Consider the following 22,261-nt stretch of genomic DNA (forward strand, 5'->3'; position numbering starts at 1 on the left):
ATTCTTCACACTTTCCTGTGGTTCCCAGGCTAACAGGCTACATTATTTAGTAAGCTCACACCAGGTCAGGAAGCAAAGCCATTAAGAACATTTATGCATGCAAATTCTGGCCATTAACTCTGGCCTTAAAACAATAGCAAGAATTATTTCATCTAGACCAGCCGGAGCCGTGTTTACAGCAAAGTGTCACAACATGCTTTACTTGGTCAGCAGAGTGCATTGTTGAACATTTTTTTCCAGTTCCACATGTAACATTATTTTTACCATTTAAGACACAAGCATGTGGTTTACATGAATATTTACAGATGACAGAATTATCTTCAAAATTCTATCTGGGTAGCCTGGAAGCATTCATCTGTCTTCACCCAATCTTCACAATATATACTAACTCAGAGATTGCACTACAGTGGAGAAAAGGGCAAAGTTCTGCTGTTGGCCAACTACGTCTTTGCCCTTATTAAATTTAGCAAATTGCTTCACTGATTAGGTGTCGGTGGACAGGTGTCACTGGAATTACATTTCAGCGATGTAATATAGACACAAAACTTTTATTTTGGATTTTACTGAAAAATACTGACAGTTATTTTCTAAATAAAACAAAACACTCTCACATTGAAAACAGATTTAGCACAAGAAACTGTCAATGTTTCTTCCCTTGAAACTCACATTTATTAAATACACACACACACACACACACACACACACACACACACACACACACACACACACACACACACACACACACACACACACACACACACACACACACACACACACACACACACATACACACATAGACACACACTATGCTGCAATAGTCCCTCATATCCATTCATAATATCCATATATTGCTTTCATGTAGTTGCAAAAAGCAAATGAAATCAAATCTTCCACACAGACACCTAGACATCCACACTTGCACCGGAATGCCTGACTGGCATTTCCCCATCTTCCTGCTGAAAAATTGTGCATGCTTGGTCTGTTCTCCATGTTGTGCTGACATTCTTTGCTCTCAGACTTCCATATTTGAAGATCTATCTATCAGGTCTTTAAAAAGTTAAATGAGGATTTTTAAAGGCCAGACTAGGTATCCTAGGCAATAACGGTCTCCCCAGTTAGCAACAGGCCCTAGCAGCTGCCTAGGTCACCTTGTGCTGGCGGCAGGTTTGATTGAGAATGGATCTGTATTGCTTCATTATCTTGGGAACCAAAAAGGGCCTGCAGTAAAAGCTTAGGACTTCCTGGGCTAGTGTGACCCATTAGATTGCTGTCTTTCATAATAGGCTTACAGCTTGTTTACTTCTCACAGACTTCTAATGGCCTGGAATGTCTGTAAAGGGTAGGAACTGCAGTCTGAGAAAAGAGAGGGAGAGCAATGAATAATTTTTAGACACAATTGTCTCTTGGAATGGCTATCTTTGCAAAAGTAGATTGAGAGAACCTGACAACTGCTTCTAGAGTGAAGCAATCAGCAAGCCCAGGAAGCAAACTGTGTGCCCCCCTTTCTAGTGACCATGATATCCCTAACCATTCTGCTGAAATTGCCCACCAGTGGGTTGACAGACATTTTGAAAGTTGCCATGACTTCTGCAAACTCTTCTAAAACCCTTATTTTCTTGCCATATCTGAATGACATCGGAAATGAACTCTTGTTGCACCTTAAGAAATGTGTGTTTTGGATGTTAAGATTTCACTCCAGCAGCTGTGAGTGTCTCACCCTCTTGTCTCTCTCTTTTGGTTATTAATGCCCTGAGAAAAGCAGAATGCTATCATAAGAGGCACTGATTTTTTGTGCTGTCAACATGTTTAGTTAAATACAGCCTAGCATAGTGTCTCATTGCTATACCAGTGCCTCATGTTCTGGTTATTCCATTTGTTGTATTATGCCCAAGGCACATGGTTAGGCTGCATATGCAGGTCAAACTTGATATTTGCAGGATATTTTTTTTCTTTTAGCTCCATGTTTGGTAACTCTTACAGATGTTTCATCAGCCAAATCTCTCTGGAACCTGGTCACTTGTGCCATATAGTTTATTGCCCTAAGTGAGAAGGGGGAGGATACATAAACTCGCTTCCTATTGTGATCCATCACCTGTGGTTCTTTGCTGGGCAGAAAGCTGAGAGGGCTCTGAAGATTAAGACCTTTCTTAAGTATAGTCACAATCACTATGGAGTTAACCTACAGGGTATTTGCTAGAATAGTTCAGTCTTTATAAGCCTAGATGATCCTATCTGGGTTTTTAGTATGGCAAGCACTGCATAAGTGTTTGTCCCTGCTCAATGAATCAACAACTAAACCATTTTCTCAGCTCAGGGACCATCAAAGTCAAAAACCTCATTGACAAGAAGGCCTCCTCCAGTATAAGCATGGATTCAGATGGGGTCTAGGATACAGACCACTTAAACCTGATTCATCTTTGTGATCTACCCAAACGTAAAGTTATCTGAGGAGATGGAGGGGATGTCTCCTTACCATTACCCAAGTCTTGGGTAGGAGATATGGGCACTGACTCTAAGTAATATGTCTGGCATTTGGTTTTCCTTTGGGCATCCACTGGGGATGCCTTTGAGACCAGGAAAAAGCTACAGGCCTAGATGAACCATTAATTAGTAGAGTAGGTTCTCCATTTACTGGTACCAGAGTATAGAGATGAATGGTGGCCAGGACCAGGATATGAAATGATGAGGAAGACACAGTGGTTGCAATCCACACCAGAGAGATGCAAAACAAAAAGCCTCATTTTCCAAGGTGGCATCAACTGCAAGTCCTGTCATGCCAATGTGGCTAGCATTGAATACTTGAGAGTCAAACCTGCTTCATAATACTTGGAGCTCTAGGTAGCATTGAAGTCAAGGCCATGGGTCACAGTTTAATCAACTGAAGGCCAGACTTGGGAAATAGATGGCTATCCCTCAAAGAGTCAGGACTTAGCTTAACCCTGAAGGCTCAGTCTATGACACTAATATAGAAGACAGCCCTGGGATCAAGAACTGTCATATCACATCACTTGAAACCAACAGTCCTGCCTACATCAATGTAACTGTAGTTAGGGACAACTGTCCTGGCATTAGTGTCCCCAGCCCTGTAGGCATCTATAGCCATGACAATGAGCAGTCAAGTATTTGTTAATAGGAACTAGCATCTAGACAGTCCCCATTGAGGAGCGTGAAGTGTTAAAGGCAGCAATATCTTACAGTGAATTACCTTGCCCCATCTATATGTTAGTGGGAATGGAGTCTTCAGGTAAAGAGCCAAATTTATATTAAACCCTGATACATTTTGGTAAAGTTTAACTTGAACATAATACAACATGTGAACATAATGCATATTGCAGCATGGGGTTAAAGAGTTCCGAATTCAGATTTTGATAGTACCAGAGAACATTTTCTTTGCTGAGTTCTGAGAGGTAAAACTAGGGTTGCCACTTCTCCAGGATTGCCCTGGAGTCTCCAGGATTGTTATAGCATCTCCTGTCTTCTGAAAGTAATTCAAAAAACTATGAAATGAAATGTCCAGAAATAATGACATTACACTCTCGCTTAACTGGAACTCAAGCAATCGGCATTCACTCGCACATGATCACGCTCACTCTCTCTCTCTTGATCTCTCTCTCACACACAGACACACAGACACACACACGCACACACACACACACACACACACACACACACACACACACACACACACACACACACACACACACACACACACACACACACACACACACACACACACACACACACACACAGTCACTTCTTTATTCATACCTGCATTCATTCACACATCACAGTCATTCTCCCGATTTCAGACACACACACACAGTCACTTCCTCATTCATACCTGCATTCATTCACACATCGTACTCAGTCTCCCGATCACACACACACACACACACACACACACACACACACACACACACACACACACACACACACACACACACACACACACACACAAAATCTTTTGCTCCATACCTCTCAACTTCTTAGAGCAAGAAATCTGGACAAAGCCATAAATAAAAGTGGGACAAAGTCCCAAAAATAGGGACAGTTTTTAAATATTGTCCATTATTTACTGCTTTGTCCAGATTTTTTGTTCTTAGAGTTAACTCCCTAGCAACCGGAAATGACACTTATCCAGCATCTACCAAGAATAGGGGAATAAAAAAGCTGCTTAACCATTTCCTTAGTTTTATTATGTATTTCACTTTCTTGGGTTGGTTTTCCAAACAAGAAATTTCTTAACCATAAAAAAATTTAATAGTTCTATGTCTACATGTTTTTGGGTGTGGCTGGACTATCATCCATGTACAGCACCTTAAGACTGACCCTATAGCTGCCTGCTGCCCTGGAAGCAGAGTCTGGACTGTACCAATCTCCATGGGTGCTGGATAACTTAGCGTCTACTGTACTTACTTTGTTGCCTTGGCTGCACATCGCTTGATCAATTAAACCTCGCAAGTCGCAATGGCTGAATCAAAGCATTTGGATTCGGAATCTGAAAGTTGTATAAAGGCAAAAAAGAAGTATCACTGTTCAATGTGAATGATTAAAAGAAGATGATTTTAGGGACTGGTTGGGTAAGAAAACAGTCTGAAGCAGAATGCAAAATTTGCCATCACACATTTACAGTAAAGTACGAGGGATGCAGACCAGTAGTAGTGCATGCAACATTGGAGAAACATAACAAAAATGTGAAGCAGATTAAATAAAATACAGTCATGACAAGATTCTTCAGAAAACCAAATACCAAAGAGGATGATCTTATAACATCTGCTGAGGTAACTCTAACTTACCACAGTGTTCAGTATCATCACAGCTATGCAATTCAAGATTGTGGTAACAAAATAATGGGAACTATTTTCCCAGAATCTAGTATTGTGAAAAATATTACTTGCAGCAGAACAAAAGCAACTAATATAATTGAAAATGTTCTTGTTTCTGCTTCACAAGAACAGTTGATCTCTGACTTAGAAGAATCAAAGTATTTTTCAGTAGCAAATGACTCTTCAAATAAATGAAGCGTTTAAACTTTTTCTAGTTAAAGTGCAATATTTTTCAAAGCAAGAAGGAATAAAACATGGTTTGCTAGATTTTTATGAAGATTCAGATGAAAGCAGTGAGGCGTTAATGGGTAGATTAGTTGAAGTGATAGAAAAAATGGATTGGACATAAGCAGATTATCTGCATTTTCTGGGAATAATGCTGCAGTGAATTTTGGCAAGACGATTTCTATATATGAGAAACTGAAAAAAAGAAATTATGAACTCATTTTAGCAATTGCAAGTGCCATATTCTGCATAATTGTGCTAAGCACATATGCAAAACCTTGTCAATGGACATTGAAATTCTCATTCTCAAAGTTTATGCTGAATTTTCCAGCTATGCCAAATGAACTGCACAGCTCCAGTCATTTTTCATGTTTGTTGAACTTGAGTATCAAGACATTCTTGTCATGTACCAACGAGATGGTTATCATTACTTCCAGCCCTTGAAAGAATACTTCTAGTATGGCCTGCTTTACAGTCTTACTTTGTTTTATGGGAAGAAGAATGCTACAAAGTAATTTGGGATGCCTTTAAAGATGAAGAAAGCGAGTCCATACCTAGACTATACCTCTGTTTCTTGCAGAATGTTATGCAGGTCTTTCAAAGTAGTGTGTTAAGAGTCAGATCACACTATTAGTCCAAACTGCATGATATTATGGTTGGAGTAAGACAGAAATCTGCAGATCGCAAGCAAGACAAACTTTATGGAAAGACTGCTACAGACATGCTTAAAAGAATTCCACATGATAAGAAAAGGCACTTCAAAGCTGATGCTGATCAATTCTACAATAAGTGTTTAAACTACCTAGACAAGTGGTATAATTACCAGGATTCAGAATTTCAAGCAATGAGAGCATTAACCTTGAAAGAACCAGTGATGTGGAGCTTATTCAAGGAACAGGCAGACAAGTTGCACATTGACATCGTCAAAGACAAGTACTATGATGACTTCTGCATTCTGTGTGATGTTCAAACAGAGCTGGTGGAAAAAATTAATAAGTGGTTGATTAATGGAAGGATATTTTCACAACACTGACACATAGGAAATGTGGTGAGGAATTCTTTAAAGCTGTATCCTTTGCATTTTCTATACGTGTCAAATTCTTTGTGTGAATGAACTTTCAGTGTGATAATTCTTTGTGGACCAAAGAAAGAAATCATCTGGGACTTGATGTTTTGTGAGCTGAGCTGCAGAAGTGTGAAAATTTGAAGTACGGTTGTTCTCAATTTCATGAATTCTTGATGAAAGCACCCAAATTATTGGTGGCTGCAAGATCTGATCAGAAATATATGTTTAAGCGCAAGTAGTTTTCGTGACTCTACCAAAGCACGGATCTATTTCAGAAACATTTATATCAACAAATAAAGGTCGATGTACGAAATGAGCGAACAACATAAATGATGAAAGGGAGAACACCAAACGGATTTCCTCAGCCAGCAGGGTGATTGTGGGGATGAGGAAATAAGTCCTTTTCCCCACTGTAGTGCGGTCTTGGAGTTGGTATATTTAAGTAGGGGAGGGTGTGGTAGGCGCATGGGGGGCTTACCCCACTGCAAAATTTTTAGAAAAGTGTTTTAGTGAAGGTTTTTTGAGTTAGGTTTACCTTACCTGTATGGCGCTGTTGCTTCAGGTATCACATTTGGCATTCTCCCTTTTGCCATTTACGTTGTTTGCTCATTTTGCCCATCAACCTTTATGTGTCGATGAATACGTATTCATGTAATTCAGCTTTTGGTTTCTAATATAGACCCCCAAAGCACACAGGATGAACATGTAAATAATTAGTTTACAGTTGTATTATTGTTTTGAACTTTTCCTGTAAATAGTATTCATTGTACAATCATTATGAATATTAACATATCAAAGATTGGTAGTCTCTGAGTCGGACAGCACTTAGGCCAAACAATAAGGCTTGTGTTTAACATTAAAATAGCATCTCCAGGAATTAGCTGTATCTGAGGTGGCAACCCTAGGTAAAGCTTCTTGAGAAATGGCATGCCCTGGATAAGAAAAAGAGACACCTATTTTAGGGGCCTTCGGAGCCTTGGCTGCTGTGAATCAACTGAGGATGGTCTTATGGAAATCTGAGCTACAGGGCAACAGGAGTGGAGGATTCCCTAGATGGCAGACGGTTAGGATTGGACTTCATCTTCTCCAGTTTGAAGTTGTTATTTCTGTTCATCTTCGTCTTCTTTTGGCTTTTCCCGGTTAGGGGTCACCACAATGAATCACCAGTCCGCTCATGATTGGCAGTGGAGTTTTACAGTTTTGAGTTGCCAGCCCAGCACCCAACCTTCCACAGAAGGCAAACACACACCCGCACTCACACCTAGGGCCAATTTAGAGTGTCCAATCCACCTGCAGCATGTCTTTGGGATGTGGGAGGAAACCAGAGCACCCGGAGGAAACCCACGCGACCACAGGGAGGACATGCAGACTCCGCACAGAAGGCACCCCCGCAGAGGATCCAAACGGAGAACCTCTTGCTGTGAGGCAACAATGCTAATAATTGCTGAATATTTAAAAAGAGCAAGAATTATACATTGATTAGAAAAGTGGGCATTCCGTGGCACTTCAGACATTCTGAGTGTCAGCTTTGTGAAGGGATCTTGGCTCCACATTTATGCTTTTGGTATTCTTTAGACCTTATGGAGTCCATCTTATACATTTCTGCCAAAGAGCAAACAAAACAAAAGTAGAAGTCACAAATGGCAAACCAGAGGTTATATATCCAAAATAATTTGGTTTATTAGTCCACAGGTATAAGCACTTTTGTCCCAATCAAATCACATAAGGAACTTCATCAGATACAAGGTTTAAAATTTAAAAATCAAATAAATATATTTGATTAGATTTGATTAGGATGAAAGCACTTATACCTAAGGACTAATAAACCAAATTTTTGTGGATTTATAACCTCTGGTCTGCCATTTGTGACTTCTACTTTTGTTTTGGTGTTTTTCCTGGTTTTGAGTGAATCAAACAGCAAACAAAGCACGGCAGCAAAACTATCATACAGCTACTATAAAAAGAACAAATGTACTTGTTTGTTTGTTTGCTTCTCTTTGTTTACCAGGAAAGTCCAACTATAAAATACCTATTTTCAGTCGAGGCCTGGGAAGAAAACTCCATTTGCTTACATTACATTATACTAAAATTTGTTTTGTCATTTCAGTGAGAGTTTGAAAGAATTCTGTTTATGGAGAGTATTTAGGGAGTATCATACTGTGAACAAAAAGTTTTAACCCTGTGATGAGCATGTGCAGGACCGGGATTGGTTAAGATGTTATTTAAGCAGTAGCTTATAACTATTGAGTTTGTCAGATAGTTTTATTTGTGTGGGGATGCTATTCTAGAGTTTAAGAATGTACTGGGAGTAGAGCAAGTCTTCTACAACATTATATGAAATATTTGTAAATAATAAGAATTTGTTAATAAAGTGGAGGTTGCTAGCTGGACATTAGTGTAGTAATAGGTTTTGTAATGCAGGGCATTTTTCTGGATGATGAATGAGTTTGTGTGCTGTAGTTAGTTGTGACTATGTTAGGTAGTTGTGTAATTCAAATTAGTTTAATTGCTATAAGCTATGGCAATGGTGGGTTCTATGAGGGAGATTGGTGGCAAATGTAGCTATTTTATTTTAGCAGGAGGCAAGTTTCTTTCTTTGAATATCACTAAAGTTTGTAAGGATAGGAGTGACAAATAAGATAATTGGCAATAAGAAGGGGGTGGCTGGAGTGTTTCTTGTAGTATCTGTGAGGAATACATTGATCCTGTAAAGGGAGCCTTGTTTCCTGTGAGTATATTTAATGATGTCACCCAGTGATTCTACTGCAATGATTCTTGTAGAAAATATAAAGAAACTTTAATCAAATGGAGAAAAATACTGCCAAATTCCCAAAGTACCAAATTAGGTAAATAAAATGATGTCAAACATATTTGGAAGATACTCAGCTATACATGAAGACTTCATACAGATAAAAAAAAAAAAGGACCAAACTGACCTGAATATGAAAAACCCTAACGCCCCTTGCATGATACAAACTGATCTAGAATGAAATTTAAGAAAAAAAATCATAAAAAGTAAATAAATATAGCAGTGATATCCTGAAGCTATTGTGTTAAGTGAGGCAACACATTGTAAGGTTGAAGAGATCTGGAAAAGGGGTCCTTCCTCCAAAAACATTATGAGTAAAAAGGGAAGTGTTTGCATAGTCTGAAAAATTCTTAGAGCTGGGCCAAATCCGGACATTCTTAGTACTATGGAGTGATGATTTCAGAACTCTACTATTACATCTATATTTATAAAGTTTTGCTTTTTAGTCTGCAAATAATGTTTACAGTTTGAGTATTCATGTGGTCAGATGAATCTTAATAATTTTTATAAAGACAACACGTTAATTTTCCTTTGGATACTAAAGCTATTTTTTGCATTACAGGTGAATTGATTGTCAGATTGGTAAATGGTACTAATCATTGCAATGGAATACTTGAAGTAAACCGATACTCAAGCTGGGAACGTGCTTGCAGTAATTCCTGGAATATTCAACTTGCCAAAGCAGTCTGTAGTGAGCTGTACTGTAATGGACCTTCATCTATAGGCAGCAGCATAGACAATAAAGAAAGCCAGGATGGAGTTTGGTTGAGCAATACATACTGCTACGGCCATGAATCCTCTTTGTCACAGTGCAGGAGTGATCCATGGAGTAACGTTTTCTGCAATTCCTCACAACAAATCCAAATCAAATGTTTAGGTAAAACGTTGTAACTAAGAATTGTCTTATTATGTTTTCAAGGAAAATAGTAAAGTGTAAAACAGAAATAAAGATTTCTGTCATGCAGTTATTTCATAGTTTCCAAATAAGTTTGCATATCACATTATAGTGTTCAATCTATTAACAATTAATTTTTTTCAGTGAATATTTTTCATTGTGCTCAGTATTTCAATCAACATTTTGTAAACATACGAGAACTGACATTCATGTAACTTCTACATTTGTTCTGTTTTTTTAGAAGTAGTTGTTTTTAGATCTACTGCAGTTTGATTCCTTGCGATTTTGCATGTGACAGTGCAAACAATGACTTCCCCTATCCGATGATCATATGGATGGAGCAGTGGTGTAGCAGTAGCATTGTAGCCTCACAGCAAGAGGTTCTCCAGTTTGATTCTCAGCTGGGGTGCCTTCTGTGTGGAGTCTGCATGTCCTCCCTGCATTCGTGTGGGTTTCCTCCGGGTACTCTGGTTTCCTCCCACGTTACAAAGACATGCATCTGGAGCATTTCTCCCTGGGCCTCTGCTGAAAATTGGCTTTGTTCCAAGTCGGACTTTCCCAGTTAACAAATGTTAAATAAAATAAATAAACCATAATGCATTAACTGCAGTAACAATATGATCATCATCATCAATCCCCTTTATCTCCATTTTCTAAATGGGGGTGAGGTGTCATGTTAAGTGTCACCAACTCTTTGAATTCGATGCCACACTCCTTACTTTTCTTACCATCATGCCTGAGTGTCACAAGCCTTCTATCATAGGATCATAGGAGAACACTAGGCTAACAACCTTTTAAAGCCTATCCATACTTCACAGAATTATTAGAAAGGTACTGGTTCCATAAGTTATGTGGAAGATATATAAACTTGAACATGAGTGGAAGAGCATTTACAAGCTTTTTTTCTCTCTCTCTAACAGGGACACAGGAACCAGATCAAGGGGAAAAGTTGTTATCCACCCATCTAGTTTTCCAAGTTTGAATAAGTGTGGGGAAGAACTTTGCTTCACGTGGATGGGAAGTACAATCCAGAGAACAGACAGACTCTGAGCACATAAGTGTTCCTAAAGCATGTCGTATTTATGTTGCAGCCTAAATTTAGGTCCCTGGATGTGCATCATGTCCATAAAGGCTGGATCACAGGATGCTGTATAGGCCAGGCACAGGTCACCTCTCAGCAGCCTGTATGACACTGAGTATAAAGACAATACTTTGATGTGGTCCACATAGGACTTATTTTCTATACCACTGTGAGAAACCTCTGTGGTCATGTATTGTACTCGATGACTAGTCTTATTAGAGCAGACTTCAATGGAACAATGACATCTTTGGTCCTGGATGTCATACTCTTCATTAAAAGTTGTGCAGAATAGGTTCATAGGTTCATAGGTTGGTGCTAGGCTATCGGCTCTAGGGCCTATACAAGCCTAGCCATAACAGTTCTGTGGCTATTTCTTCCCACAGTATTTACTCCCCTGGACCCCTGTCTAGCAAGGTGACTGACGTGATCCCTGGGGAGATTTTCCTATCTCCCATCCAATCATCAAGGTTCCTTTTGAAGAAGGCCAAAGAGGCACTCTGCTTGACATGCATGGTCAGTCTATTCCAGAGTCTGGGGAGTCTCTGAGTCAGGACCCTATCCCTCCATCATGTTTTGTTCATTGTGATGACAAGGTTTTGATCCCTGGAGCATGTAACTCTGAGGGATTGGGATTTCTTTAAGTGTAGCATGTCCAAAAGCTCTGGGTTTGACATGGCCTTATATGTCAAGCAGAGATCACCTCTGAGTAGATGGTATGCGACAAAGTATAAGTGGAGTTTTTTTACACGGTCAGCATAGGGCACCTGCTTTAGGCCTGTGATTCATTTAGTGAGGTATTTATGGGTCTAATGAGGGATGGGTACAGTGGGACAATGACCTCCTTTTTTCTGGATGAAAAGCCCTTAGAGATGAGGTGTGCCACATAAAAGGATTTCCTGACTGTTGTTGCGATATGGATGTTATGTGATCCTATCTCGCCTACATTCTGACTGATGGGTTCGGAGCCGATCCCTCGGCTCCAACGCTTATGCTATAGAGCGAGGCCTCTAATTGGCTGAGCTATCTTTATCCCAGGATGCACCACCGCTAATCCCCCAGATCTCATTTGCCGCTTACAGAGCTTGGACGTGGTCTCAACATTGGCTGGGCTAAGTACTATATATATAGTCTTTTTTCCTGTCAGTATTTCCTTCATTTAAACCCAAAAGCTGTTTTAACGGCTATTTTTGTGTCTGATGTGTTTCTTATAGTTTCATTGAGTTTTTCATATATTTTCCTGTCAGAGAAGGTTCCGTTTAAGTTAGAGGGGCCTTCCCCTGTGCTAACTACTTTAGTGGTTGTGTGTGGGTCAAGTACCCGTTTGAGTTAGAGGGTCTTGACCCTCCTTGTTTCCCCTTTCTCTTTCTTACATTTCTTGTGTGTAAAAAAAAAAAAAAAAAAAAAAAAAAAAAAAGTTCTTTAGTTTAAATATTTTTCTGAGTTGGTAGCATATTTTGTTCCTGTGTATACAAACTCTTAATTTACTGTTGTTGTCTATTTTTTGTACATTATGTCTAAAGAACATAAACCCTCCGGGTTTAAAAAGTGCACGAGGTGTGGGTTCAAAATGTCCATAACGGACGACCACTCCTCGTCGCTAAACATCTGCAGGAATCGTGCAGTGTATGCCATGCGTTTTCCTCCAGAGTCCTCCAGGAGAGGAAAAACAAATTAATCCTCAAAGGATTAATCAAGCTTTTGAGGAGGCTTTGTCTTCCTCTCCGTCTCCTTCTAAAAGAGGCGACCAGTCAGTCGGATCCGACGGCTAAGAAGACTAAGTAGACTTCTCCATCGGCTCCACGGACTTGGAGCCGATGTCAGAGAAAGTCTGCCTCGATGCCTCCAGCCTCGACCCCTCTGGTTTGTCTGGGGCATCGAGGCGGGTCACCCTCATCGGCTCCACTGATATTGGAGCCGATAAGGGTCATCGGCTCAGACACTTCGGAGGGAAATTTCCTTGAAGGTTTCTTCAGAGCCGATAATTGTTGAGTCCTTTCCGATGGAGAAGTCGGTTCGGCCCGATCGGTATCCTCGAGATCATCCAGGATGTCTGATTCGGACATCGACAGGGTGCCCGACTCTTCCAGTCTCCGGTGTTCCAAAAGATGGTTTCGGCTCCAGCCCATTTGGCGAGCCGATGGTCCCCTACTGTACTTCCTCCTCCAACAGCTTCGGCACCGTTGGAGCAGGTGTTGGTGGAACCAGTGGAGGTGTTAGGGTCAGGCCCGACCCTTGCTCCGACTCCGGCTCTTGGGTCGGAGTTCAGTGCACGGACTTCTTCGATTGATGCTTTCGGTCCCAAGTCTCCCTCTTGGTGCATCGACGGCGGGAGTACCATCCACTGTCATGGCCACGGAGGGGGGACCTTCCCAGGATTCTGGTGGTCCCGCCTTCAGGGCTATGAGGAGTGCTCTAGCCAAATCTTCATTGGCTACCTCCACAGTTTCCCCAGCTCCTTCCCTATTGAAGACTGGGTCATTGGCAGTCCCCCTGTCCGCAGACAGCGGAGCCCCTGGGCCTCAGGTTACCCCTGCTGGGGTTTCTCCCCCTCCTGGAGGTCCTTCTGAAGCCTCTTCGGAGGAACCTCCCAGGAAGAAAACGTGCAAGAGGAAGCACGCTGACTCCCCTGATGAGTCTTTGACATCTGACACCGATCTCGATGATGCAGAGGGGTCCCCCAAGTCGTCCTAGGATGATGTCTCCTTTGCAGACATCCTGGAAGCCCTAAAACAACGAGGCGGCTGGCAGTCCAAACCTCCCTCTGCTGATGAGTCGGTGTTCCTGAAGGCCTGCTCAGCCCTCCGCCTCCTGGGTGTCTCTGCCCTTGCTCTTGGATTTGATCTGTCCCAGACTCTGTGGATCCGGTGCCTGCTCGTCCAAACAAATTTCTTTTGGCGCCCCCAGATAGAGAGTTCCTTACGAAAGGTGTGGCTGTGGATGCTATGGTGGTGGCATCTGCTACCCAGCAAGATGTAGCAGAGGCTTCTACATCCATCCATCCTTCTAATAAGGAGTCTAGGAGCATGGATCTGTACGGTAAGTGCACCCTTAGTTCAGCGGCCTTTACTCTGAGGTCTTTGAACTACCTGACGCACTTTACAAGATTCCAGAGGGATCTGATTAAGGAGCTATCCGATACCCTCTTAGGTAACCTGCCTGAGGAGCTGGCCCAGACGGTTGGATCTCAGCTGGCTACAATGTCGTCCATTTCAAACTCGTCCATGAGGCTCATTTCGTATGCGTCGCGAAGGGCGAGAGCAACAGTACAGGCATTGCTCTCGGAGACAAGCCTGGCTCCACCTGTGTCATTTCGGAGGCCTTCAAGTCTTCATCCGACACCCCTTTGATGGGTCCTCCTGTTTGGGCCCAAGGTGAAAGACACACTTACCCGCTGTGAACAGGAGGGTAAGACTCTGACTGCCGTAGGGGCACGATTTTCCACTCCCTTTTGGCCTTATCCCAAGGCTAAAAGAGGAGGGAAGATGTGGTTCCGTAGATCGCAGAAGTCTTACCCCTCTCAGCAGGAAGGTTCCCTCTCCAGAGGCAGTTGAGGGGGAAATTCATCAGGAAGATGCCGTCCCAGAGGTGGCAGAGGCCCCCGCAACACTGGAGACCGCGAGTCCTTTCGTGGCTCTTCAGCTTTTCATAGTCCCTGAGGGATTGCCCGACTGTGCTGCTCGGAGCCAGTAAGCACCTGAAGGCCTGGGAAGGGATCACTCAGGACCGATGGGTGCTTCGAATTATCACCGGAGGTTACTCCATCCCATTCTGTTGCCCCCCCCAGTCCAAAAGAATCCCGGACCCGCCACCCAGTCAACGGGATACCGCAGCCTCAGAAATTTCAAAGCTGCTGCAAAAAGGAGTCATCCAACTGGTCCCCGCAGACCAGATTGGATTAGGGACTTACTCAAGATTCTTTTTGGTGCCAAAAAAGACCGGGGACTTGAGGCCTATTTTGGACCTAAGCTACCTAAACCGTTCAGTCAAGAAGTCCAAGTTCCGAATTGTCACTTTACAAACCATTCTCCCATTGTTGGAGAAAGGTGTTTGGATGTGCTCCATAGACCTCAAGGACGTGTATTACCATATCAAAATACATCAAACGTCCAGGAGACACTTGCGCTTCAGCCTAGGAGGCAGTCATTTTCAGTTCCGTGCGCTGCCCTTTGGTCTCACCACAGCCCCCAGGGTGTTCACCAAATGCTTGGCAGTAGTGACTGCTCACTTGAGGAGTCTAGGATTCCAGATGTTTCCGTACCTAGACGACTGGCTTCTAACTGCCACCTCCAAGCATCTACTTCTATGGAACCTGCAAGCCACAATATCACTGGGCAATTCCCTTGGAATCACCTTCAATTGGCCAAAGTCTGTGTTACGGCCATCTCAAAGAATAAGATTCATAGGGGTAGAGATAGATTCAAACCAGATGCAGGTCTATCTACCTACAGACAGAATTAAGACCATTCAAAATCAGGTTCGAGCCTTACTCCCCAGGTCCAAAGCCCCAGCCAGAATGGTCCTACAGCTATTGGGATCGATGTCTGCCACAGTTCTGCTGGTTCCCTTGGCAAGGTTACACTTGAGAATCCTCCAGTGGCTTCTTTCAACTCAGTGGTCCTTTCAGGAACTCCCTCTCAATCATCTAATATGGATCACAGAATCTTGCAGACGGGACCTTCGCTGGTGGCTAGTGTCCTCCAATTTGGATCAGGGACGACCCTTTGTTCTTCCTCCTCCGGCGGCCACTTTGACCACGGACGCCTCCCAGATGGGGTGGGGGGGGTATTCCCTGGGCAGGTCAGTCCAGGGCAAATGGCACCCGGAAGAGACCCCTCTCCACATCAACATCCTAGAAATGAGGGCAGTACTCCTGTCCCTTCAAGCCCTTCACGATTACCTCCCTCAGGGCGTAATAGCTGTTCACTCAGACAACATGTCAGTTGTCTGGTACCTGAACAAACAGGGAGGTACCAGATCCTATCCTCTTTGCAGAGAAGCGATGAGAGTTTGGGAATGGGCAGTCTTGACCAAACACTTCCTAGTGGCTACTCACATACCGGGCAAGTCCAATGTCATAGCCGACAGGTTGAGCAGAACCATCCTCTCTACTCACGAATGGTCTCTGAATATGACAATTACAAGGCAGATTTTCAGCGAATGGGGAGTTCTGTGCTGCGACCTCTTCGCGACTCCTCTGAATGTGAAGTGCAAAGAATTTTTCTCCCTAACCCCGGCTCCGGGGAAGAGCCCTATGGACGCATTACTCCATCCTTGGCCCTCCGGCCTGCTTTATGCCTTCCCTCCAGTTCCTCTCCTCCCCAGGGTAATTCAAAAGGCATCTCTCTTAGGGAGCAAGATGATCTTAATTGCTCCTTACTGGCCTCGTCAAGTCTGGTTTCCCTATCTTCGGAAACATGCTCTGGAAGGTCCATGGTTCCTGGACCAGGTCCCAGACCTACTGATTCATCAGTCGGGACTACTACACCAGTCCCTACACACATTAAAATTGATGGCCTGGCTCCTCCTCTTCCGACCATAGTCAGGAGACATGCACTGGATCCAGATGTGGTGCACATATTGTCTTCAGCCCACAAGTCTGCTAAGAAACTGTATTCTAGCAAATGGAAAAGGTTTGCTATCTGGGCTCAACTCCGGGGCCTGGACCCCATTTCTACTCCTGTGGCAGAAGTACTCAAATTCCTGACCTCTCTTTTCAATCAAGGCTCTTCTGTTTCTACCATCAAAGTACAATTGGCAGCGATTTCTAATTTTCATGAATCCATAGACCCACCTTTAATGAGCAACAGGTTGTGTAAGACCTTCTTGAAAGGTGCTGCTCTATTAAGACCTCCGATTTCTCATCCTGCACCTCCATGGGATCTCGATATAGTATTACGTGCCTTGACTTCTTTCCCCTTTGAACCGGCAGCTACCTGTGATCTAAAGTTTCTATCATGGAAGACAGCCTTTCTATTGGCGATTACTTCAGCCAGAAGGGTTTCAGAACTTCAAGCTTTGTCAGTGAAACCCCCGTACTTGTCTTCAGGCAGTTACGTTTTTATTTGGATAGGACCAAACAATCAAGGAAGACAGATCAGTTGTTTGTGTCCTTTGCAGAAAACAAATTGGGCAACACGGTCACAAAGGTCACTATTGCCAAATGGATCAGGGACTGTATTACTCAAGCTTATCTTTATTCTAACAAAGAGCTTTCCACCTCTGTCAAGGCTCATTCTACAAGGGCTATGGCTACTTCGGTAGCATTTCATTCTAAGCTTGCTATTAGTGACATTTGTGCGCTACATGGTCTTCTTCATTTCTCACTACAAATTAGATGTGGCATCTAGAGGACAAGCTTCATTTGGTTCCACAGTGCTCAGGAGTGTTTTCCAATGAGCCACCCGGGATTTAGGTGCTAGGCCCATCAGTCAGAATGTAGGCGAGATAGGATCACATAACATCTTTTAGTTACTCACCATAACTTCAGATGTTTGGGATCCATCTCGCCTGCATTCCACAACCCACCCTCCTTCCCCTTCCTTGGAGATCAGAGGATATCAGAAGGTCCGAATCCTGTTGTTTCATCTTGAAACATCTAACAATGTTATATAAACAAGCTGTGCATGTGTGCATGAATGCAGACAAATAAGATCTGGGGGATTAGCGGTGGTGCATCCTGGGATAAAGATAGCTCAGCCAATTAGAGGCCTCGCTCTATAGCATGGATCGGCTCTGAACCCATCAGTAAGAATGTAGGCGAGATGGATCCCAAACATCTGAAGTTATGGTGAGTACATAACTAAAAGTTATCGAAGGTGAGACCACTGTCCACCTGTGTCCCTAAGTCTCTTATCACACTTTCAGTGTTTAGTGTACTGCCACCTATGTGGTAATTCACAGGTACATGTTTTTTCCCAAAGGGGATAACTATATATTTCGAGGCATTGAGCTTGAGCCCATGGCTCTGGCACCAAGCATCTGTTTCTGTAAGGCCCTTTTGTAGAATATCCACATCATTCGGGGATTCAATAATTGCTTCCAGTTTGCAGTCATCTGCAAACTTTGTTAGCCAGAGTTCCTTAGTGTTGGCCTGTACTTCAGAGAAGTAGATGCCAAACTAGAGCAGTCCCAGGACTGAACCCTGAGGTATTCCACTTATCACTTGTCTGGAGCTGGATTTGGAGTTGGCTACTTTTACAGTGTGGGTTCTGTTAGTAAGCCAGTTGGCAACCCATCAAGTGACGTGGGTATTAGTGCCCAGCTTAGTACGTTTATCTATGATTCCAGAGTGGGGGATGGTGTCAAAGGCTTTGGTGAGGTCTAGATAGGCTGTGTGGACCACCTTACCCTTGTCCACAGCTCTGGAGACTGTTTTGAAGAAGTCAATCAGGTTCAGAAGACAAGATCGGCCCTTCATGAACACAAACTGCATGGGGACCAGTGTTTGAAGGTTGCCAATGTCTTTGTTTATAAGTTCCATGAAAAATAGAATAATTTTCTAAAACACAAGCAGAGGCCTTGATGAGGTTTTAACTCATGACTTCCAGTTTATGATAATAGTGCTATAACCCTTCATTTTCTTGACTGAACCTATTTGCTTCTCTTGCCATCTTTCTTTTTATTCCAATCTTCTTTACCAAACAGTTTTCTGCTTTCCTAAAATGTGACTGGATAGATCACCAAAATCTGTTCTCCTTGACATTCTCTTCAACTTGGTATACTTTAGCTTCTGCTCTGATTTCTTCATTTCTTCATCTGCATTCTGCCATCTGTTTCAGGCACTGCATCTCAATCACCTCAAGTTTCCTCTATTGCTTTGTTTTCACTGCCAGGTTTCTATGCCATATAGAAGAAGTGGTCACACCACTATCTTATTTACCATACTTTTCTGCTTGTTTAGCACTCTTCTGTCACTGGGCCATTTGGCTGCAGCACCTCTAATTCTAGCTTTGACCTCTTTGTTCGGACTTCTCTTTTCCTCAGCCATAACTCTCTGATACTTGAAGGTGTTTACCTGTTCCACTATTTTCACTCTATCCACTTTCAGCTTTATCAGAGTCCTTTATTTTCTGCATAGACAACTGCCTTGTCTGTACTACACTTTCATCCATATGCCTTCAGCTTTGAATTTCAATCTTGTGTCATTTGTTGAAGTTCCTTTTCAGAGTATTGTAATGTAACAACATCTGCATACAACGGCTTTATAAATCTACACTGTTAGCTCTTTGCTAATGTAGACCATCACCGATTTGAACAGCAGTGGGCTTCAAAATGAACACCAAAGTTTGCCCATTCTCAGTGGGAACTGTGAGTTCAAACTCTGTTTTCAGTTCTGTTACTGACTCCCTGTATACAGCCTGCACTAATTCTATATATGTTTCTGGGAATTCGAATCATTGCTGGACTGCCCAAAATCAGATTTCATGGCATCTTATCATATATTAATTCTACAGGGTTGGTTTCTCACTCTTTCTCCAGATCCCCACTAAGACTCCCCACTGGCACAGCTATACAGTTGAGATCTTAGATAAGTGACCAAGCTAAGATCTCCAGCACCCTTTCTGTCCCACCAGTGCCTCATGTCCCTGCCCAAGTTGCTGACACACACACTCTTTGAAGTTTGATTTATACACACATACCTGGGAAAGCTGGCACAGATTTACTAGCTATGCCCCCTTCTGCCCAGACTATAAGGTCGTTTTTGCTGCCACCAGTCAGTCCTGCCAGCTACCTTAAGGACCTTAACAAAGGGTGCCCAGTCTTACTGTGTAATGTTAATATTAGCAGAAAATGGTAGCCTGACCAAGAGCAAGGCTATTAGGAGTGGCCCATACAGTGTCACCAAATAAATATGCAAGTGCTCTCAGAATTTAAATATCTCTACACAGATCAGCCACAATGAAAGATTTAAATATATTTAATAATAAATAATAATAGAACAAGACAATACTAAATATATATTCACAGTTTTAGAAGAGTTTAAAACCACAGAAAATATGTAAAACAACATTGCAGGGTAGTCTCAAATAAATAAAGAAAAATATGTAAATTAAGCTTTACTGTATTCCTGACTGAATCTAAGAGAATTTCTATAACCTAAGAACTTACTTCATTAGAGCAAGGCAGATGTGGCGAATGGATCTTCTATTTGTTGTCAGGTCCAAGACAGGATGCAGAATGCCCTGTCTCACTAAGAGACTCCTCAAAATGTTGTTTTTTTTTGGCTTTTCCCAGTTAGGGGTCGCCACAGCGGAACTCCAGTCCGCTAATGATTGGCAGTCAATTTTTTTATGGTGCCAAGGTGCCAGCCCGACACCCAACCTTCAACGAAGGCACGCACATTCATGCATGTTTTATATTACTGCTGAGATGGCTTGCAGAATGACATAATTTCTTGTCATCTGACTTTTAGTTCCCAGGCCCAAAAAGACCAATGTTGAAGCTGGCAGAATTTAATATCTACTTGTACAAATATATAGACAAGGGCCTCTCTTCAGATATCTGTCAGTTGCTGGAAGTCATAAAAGAATTGCATTCCTTCATGCTTTCAAGACTAGTAATTAATTCACCCTAAAGACAATACAGAAAATTTCCTAGTACAGACATTGTGTCTCGTGTTTTACTGAAAACTGAAAGATGCCATCCTTTTATGGCTTAGCCATAAAGGAATTTAATTTCAGTTATTTTTCTGAAGTTAACCTCCCTTATTTCTGTTTTCACTGTTAAAATATATACATTTAAACAGCTACAATAGTGCATGTACATTTCTGTTATCTTCCAGTAGAGCACACTGTTGCTATATTTCAAACAGCACTCTGCAAGTACCCTTTTCAACAAACTTGTCTGCACAAGTAGTTTGATATTCACATGACATGCAGTTCTAATACATTTATAACACAAGCATCTTGTATAAATCATTTTAATATTTACTAATCACATATAATCATTTATAAAATTCCGGCTAGCTGGGCTGGCAGTATCTCCTTTCATCACACCCTAGCCATGCAACCTAAATGTAACCCATGTGTTATTGTGACCTAGAGGTTATTTTAAGGGGAGTGTTAACTAGGTCATGATTCAATGACTGCTTCTGTCCATCAGAGACAGACACCAGAACAGGGTGGACTTCCAATTTCCCATCCACTGGTCCAGATTATGCTTTAAATGAGTTACATAAGAGCTCTGCTTCACATAGATGGGAACCCTGTTCCAGAGATTGAGAATTATCTAAGGCACATACCTGCCCCTCCAATATGTCCTATTTATGTTGTAAGGTGAGTTTAAGCTCTTAAATGTATACTTCTAACATTGTTCATTTTACAGATATGAAAAAGGTCCATCAGACTGGGTCCAAGGATGGGGTCTATATTATAAGCTTGACCACTTAGCTTGTCAAACACCAAAACATTGACAGCTAAACAGTGAAAGTTTAAAATCGTGGATGGCCACTTACACAAATTCTTTCATCGGGAAAGAATTTGCTTGGCCGTTATTGGGAATTTGCCCTTTTCCCAATGTAGAGTGATATCAGAGTTGGCAAATTTACTTAAGGGGTGGGTGTGCAGGGCAAAGCCCCCCACTTTGTTAGGGTTTGGAAGCTTATTTTAATTTGCGACGGCTAAGCAAAATTTTTCCCAATGAAAGAATTTGCGTAAGTGGCCGTTCATGATTTTAAGCTTTCACCGTTTAGCTGTCAATGTTTCAGCATTCGGCAAGCTAAGCGGTTGAGCTTGTAATACAGCCCCCCAAGGATGAATTCTATATCAAGCATAGATCATTTCTCAGCAGTCTGTAGGAAACAGACTATAGAGATAGGGCTTTGAGATAATTTTCTTAGGGCATTGTGCTTGTATCCTGTATTCTTTTTGTGAGGAACCTCTGTGGACATTTCAGTTGTTGCATGTAGCTGATTAGGAACATAGAGGTGGGGGCATTATACTCAACAATGGATCTGATCAGGGAAGAATACAGTATCAGGTTGACTTAGTTGGACCTAGATGCCATGACTTTATGGTTTATTATCAAAATTTGGAAAAGTAATTGTTTGTTTCATCATGTCGTCGAAAAACAATGGAGAAAATTAAAATGATTTTAAATTCCAACCTCGAACCATGTTGAAGCCGAGTGTTTGGTATTTTATGTTTTGAAAATGTACCCATTGAACTGCATTTGCCTTATGGAAATCAATATTAAAGCTTCAGTAAGTTTTTGATTTTGTGAAACTTCGAAACTATACTTTCAATGTTAAGTTACTTGTACAAGTGCATTTCCAAATATTGATAGTAAACCTGCCTTTACTTATGTGTTGAGGGACACAGAATGATTTTCTTACTACCTTAGACACATGTTGGTATAATAC

The 22,261-nt window shown here is 42.0% G+C and overlaps 1 protein-coding gene across 1 annotated transcript in view; it reads left to right on the plus strand.

Annotated features, from left to right (window-relative positions):
- LOC122809101 (deleted in malignant brain tumors 1 protein-like) overlaps nucleotides 1-22,261 on the plus strand; it is a gene marked incomplete at its 3' end in the record, with an annotated part of 811,935 nt that overhangs the window by 658,262 nt on the left and 131,412 nt on the right. The window contains 1 exon segment of the mRNA XM_044080344.1: nucleotides 9,489-9,803. Coding sequence (XP_043936279.1) covers nucleotides 9,489-9,803 — 315 coding nt within the window.

The sequence above is a fragment of the Protopterus annectens genome, chromosome 1.part1 (genome assembly GCF_019279795.1).
Source record: "Protopterus annectens isolate FY-2018-M chromosome 1.part1, PAN1.0, whole genome shotgun sequence".
NCBI classification, from domain to species: Eukaryota; Metazoa; Chordata; order Ceratodontiformes; family Protopteridae; genus Protopterus; species Protopterus annectens.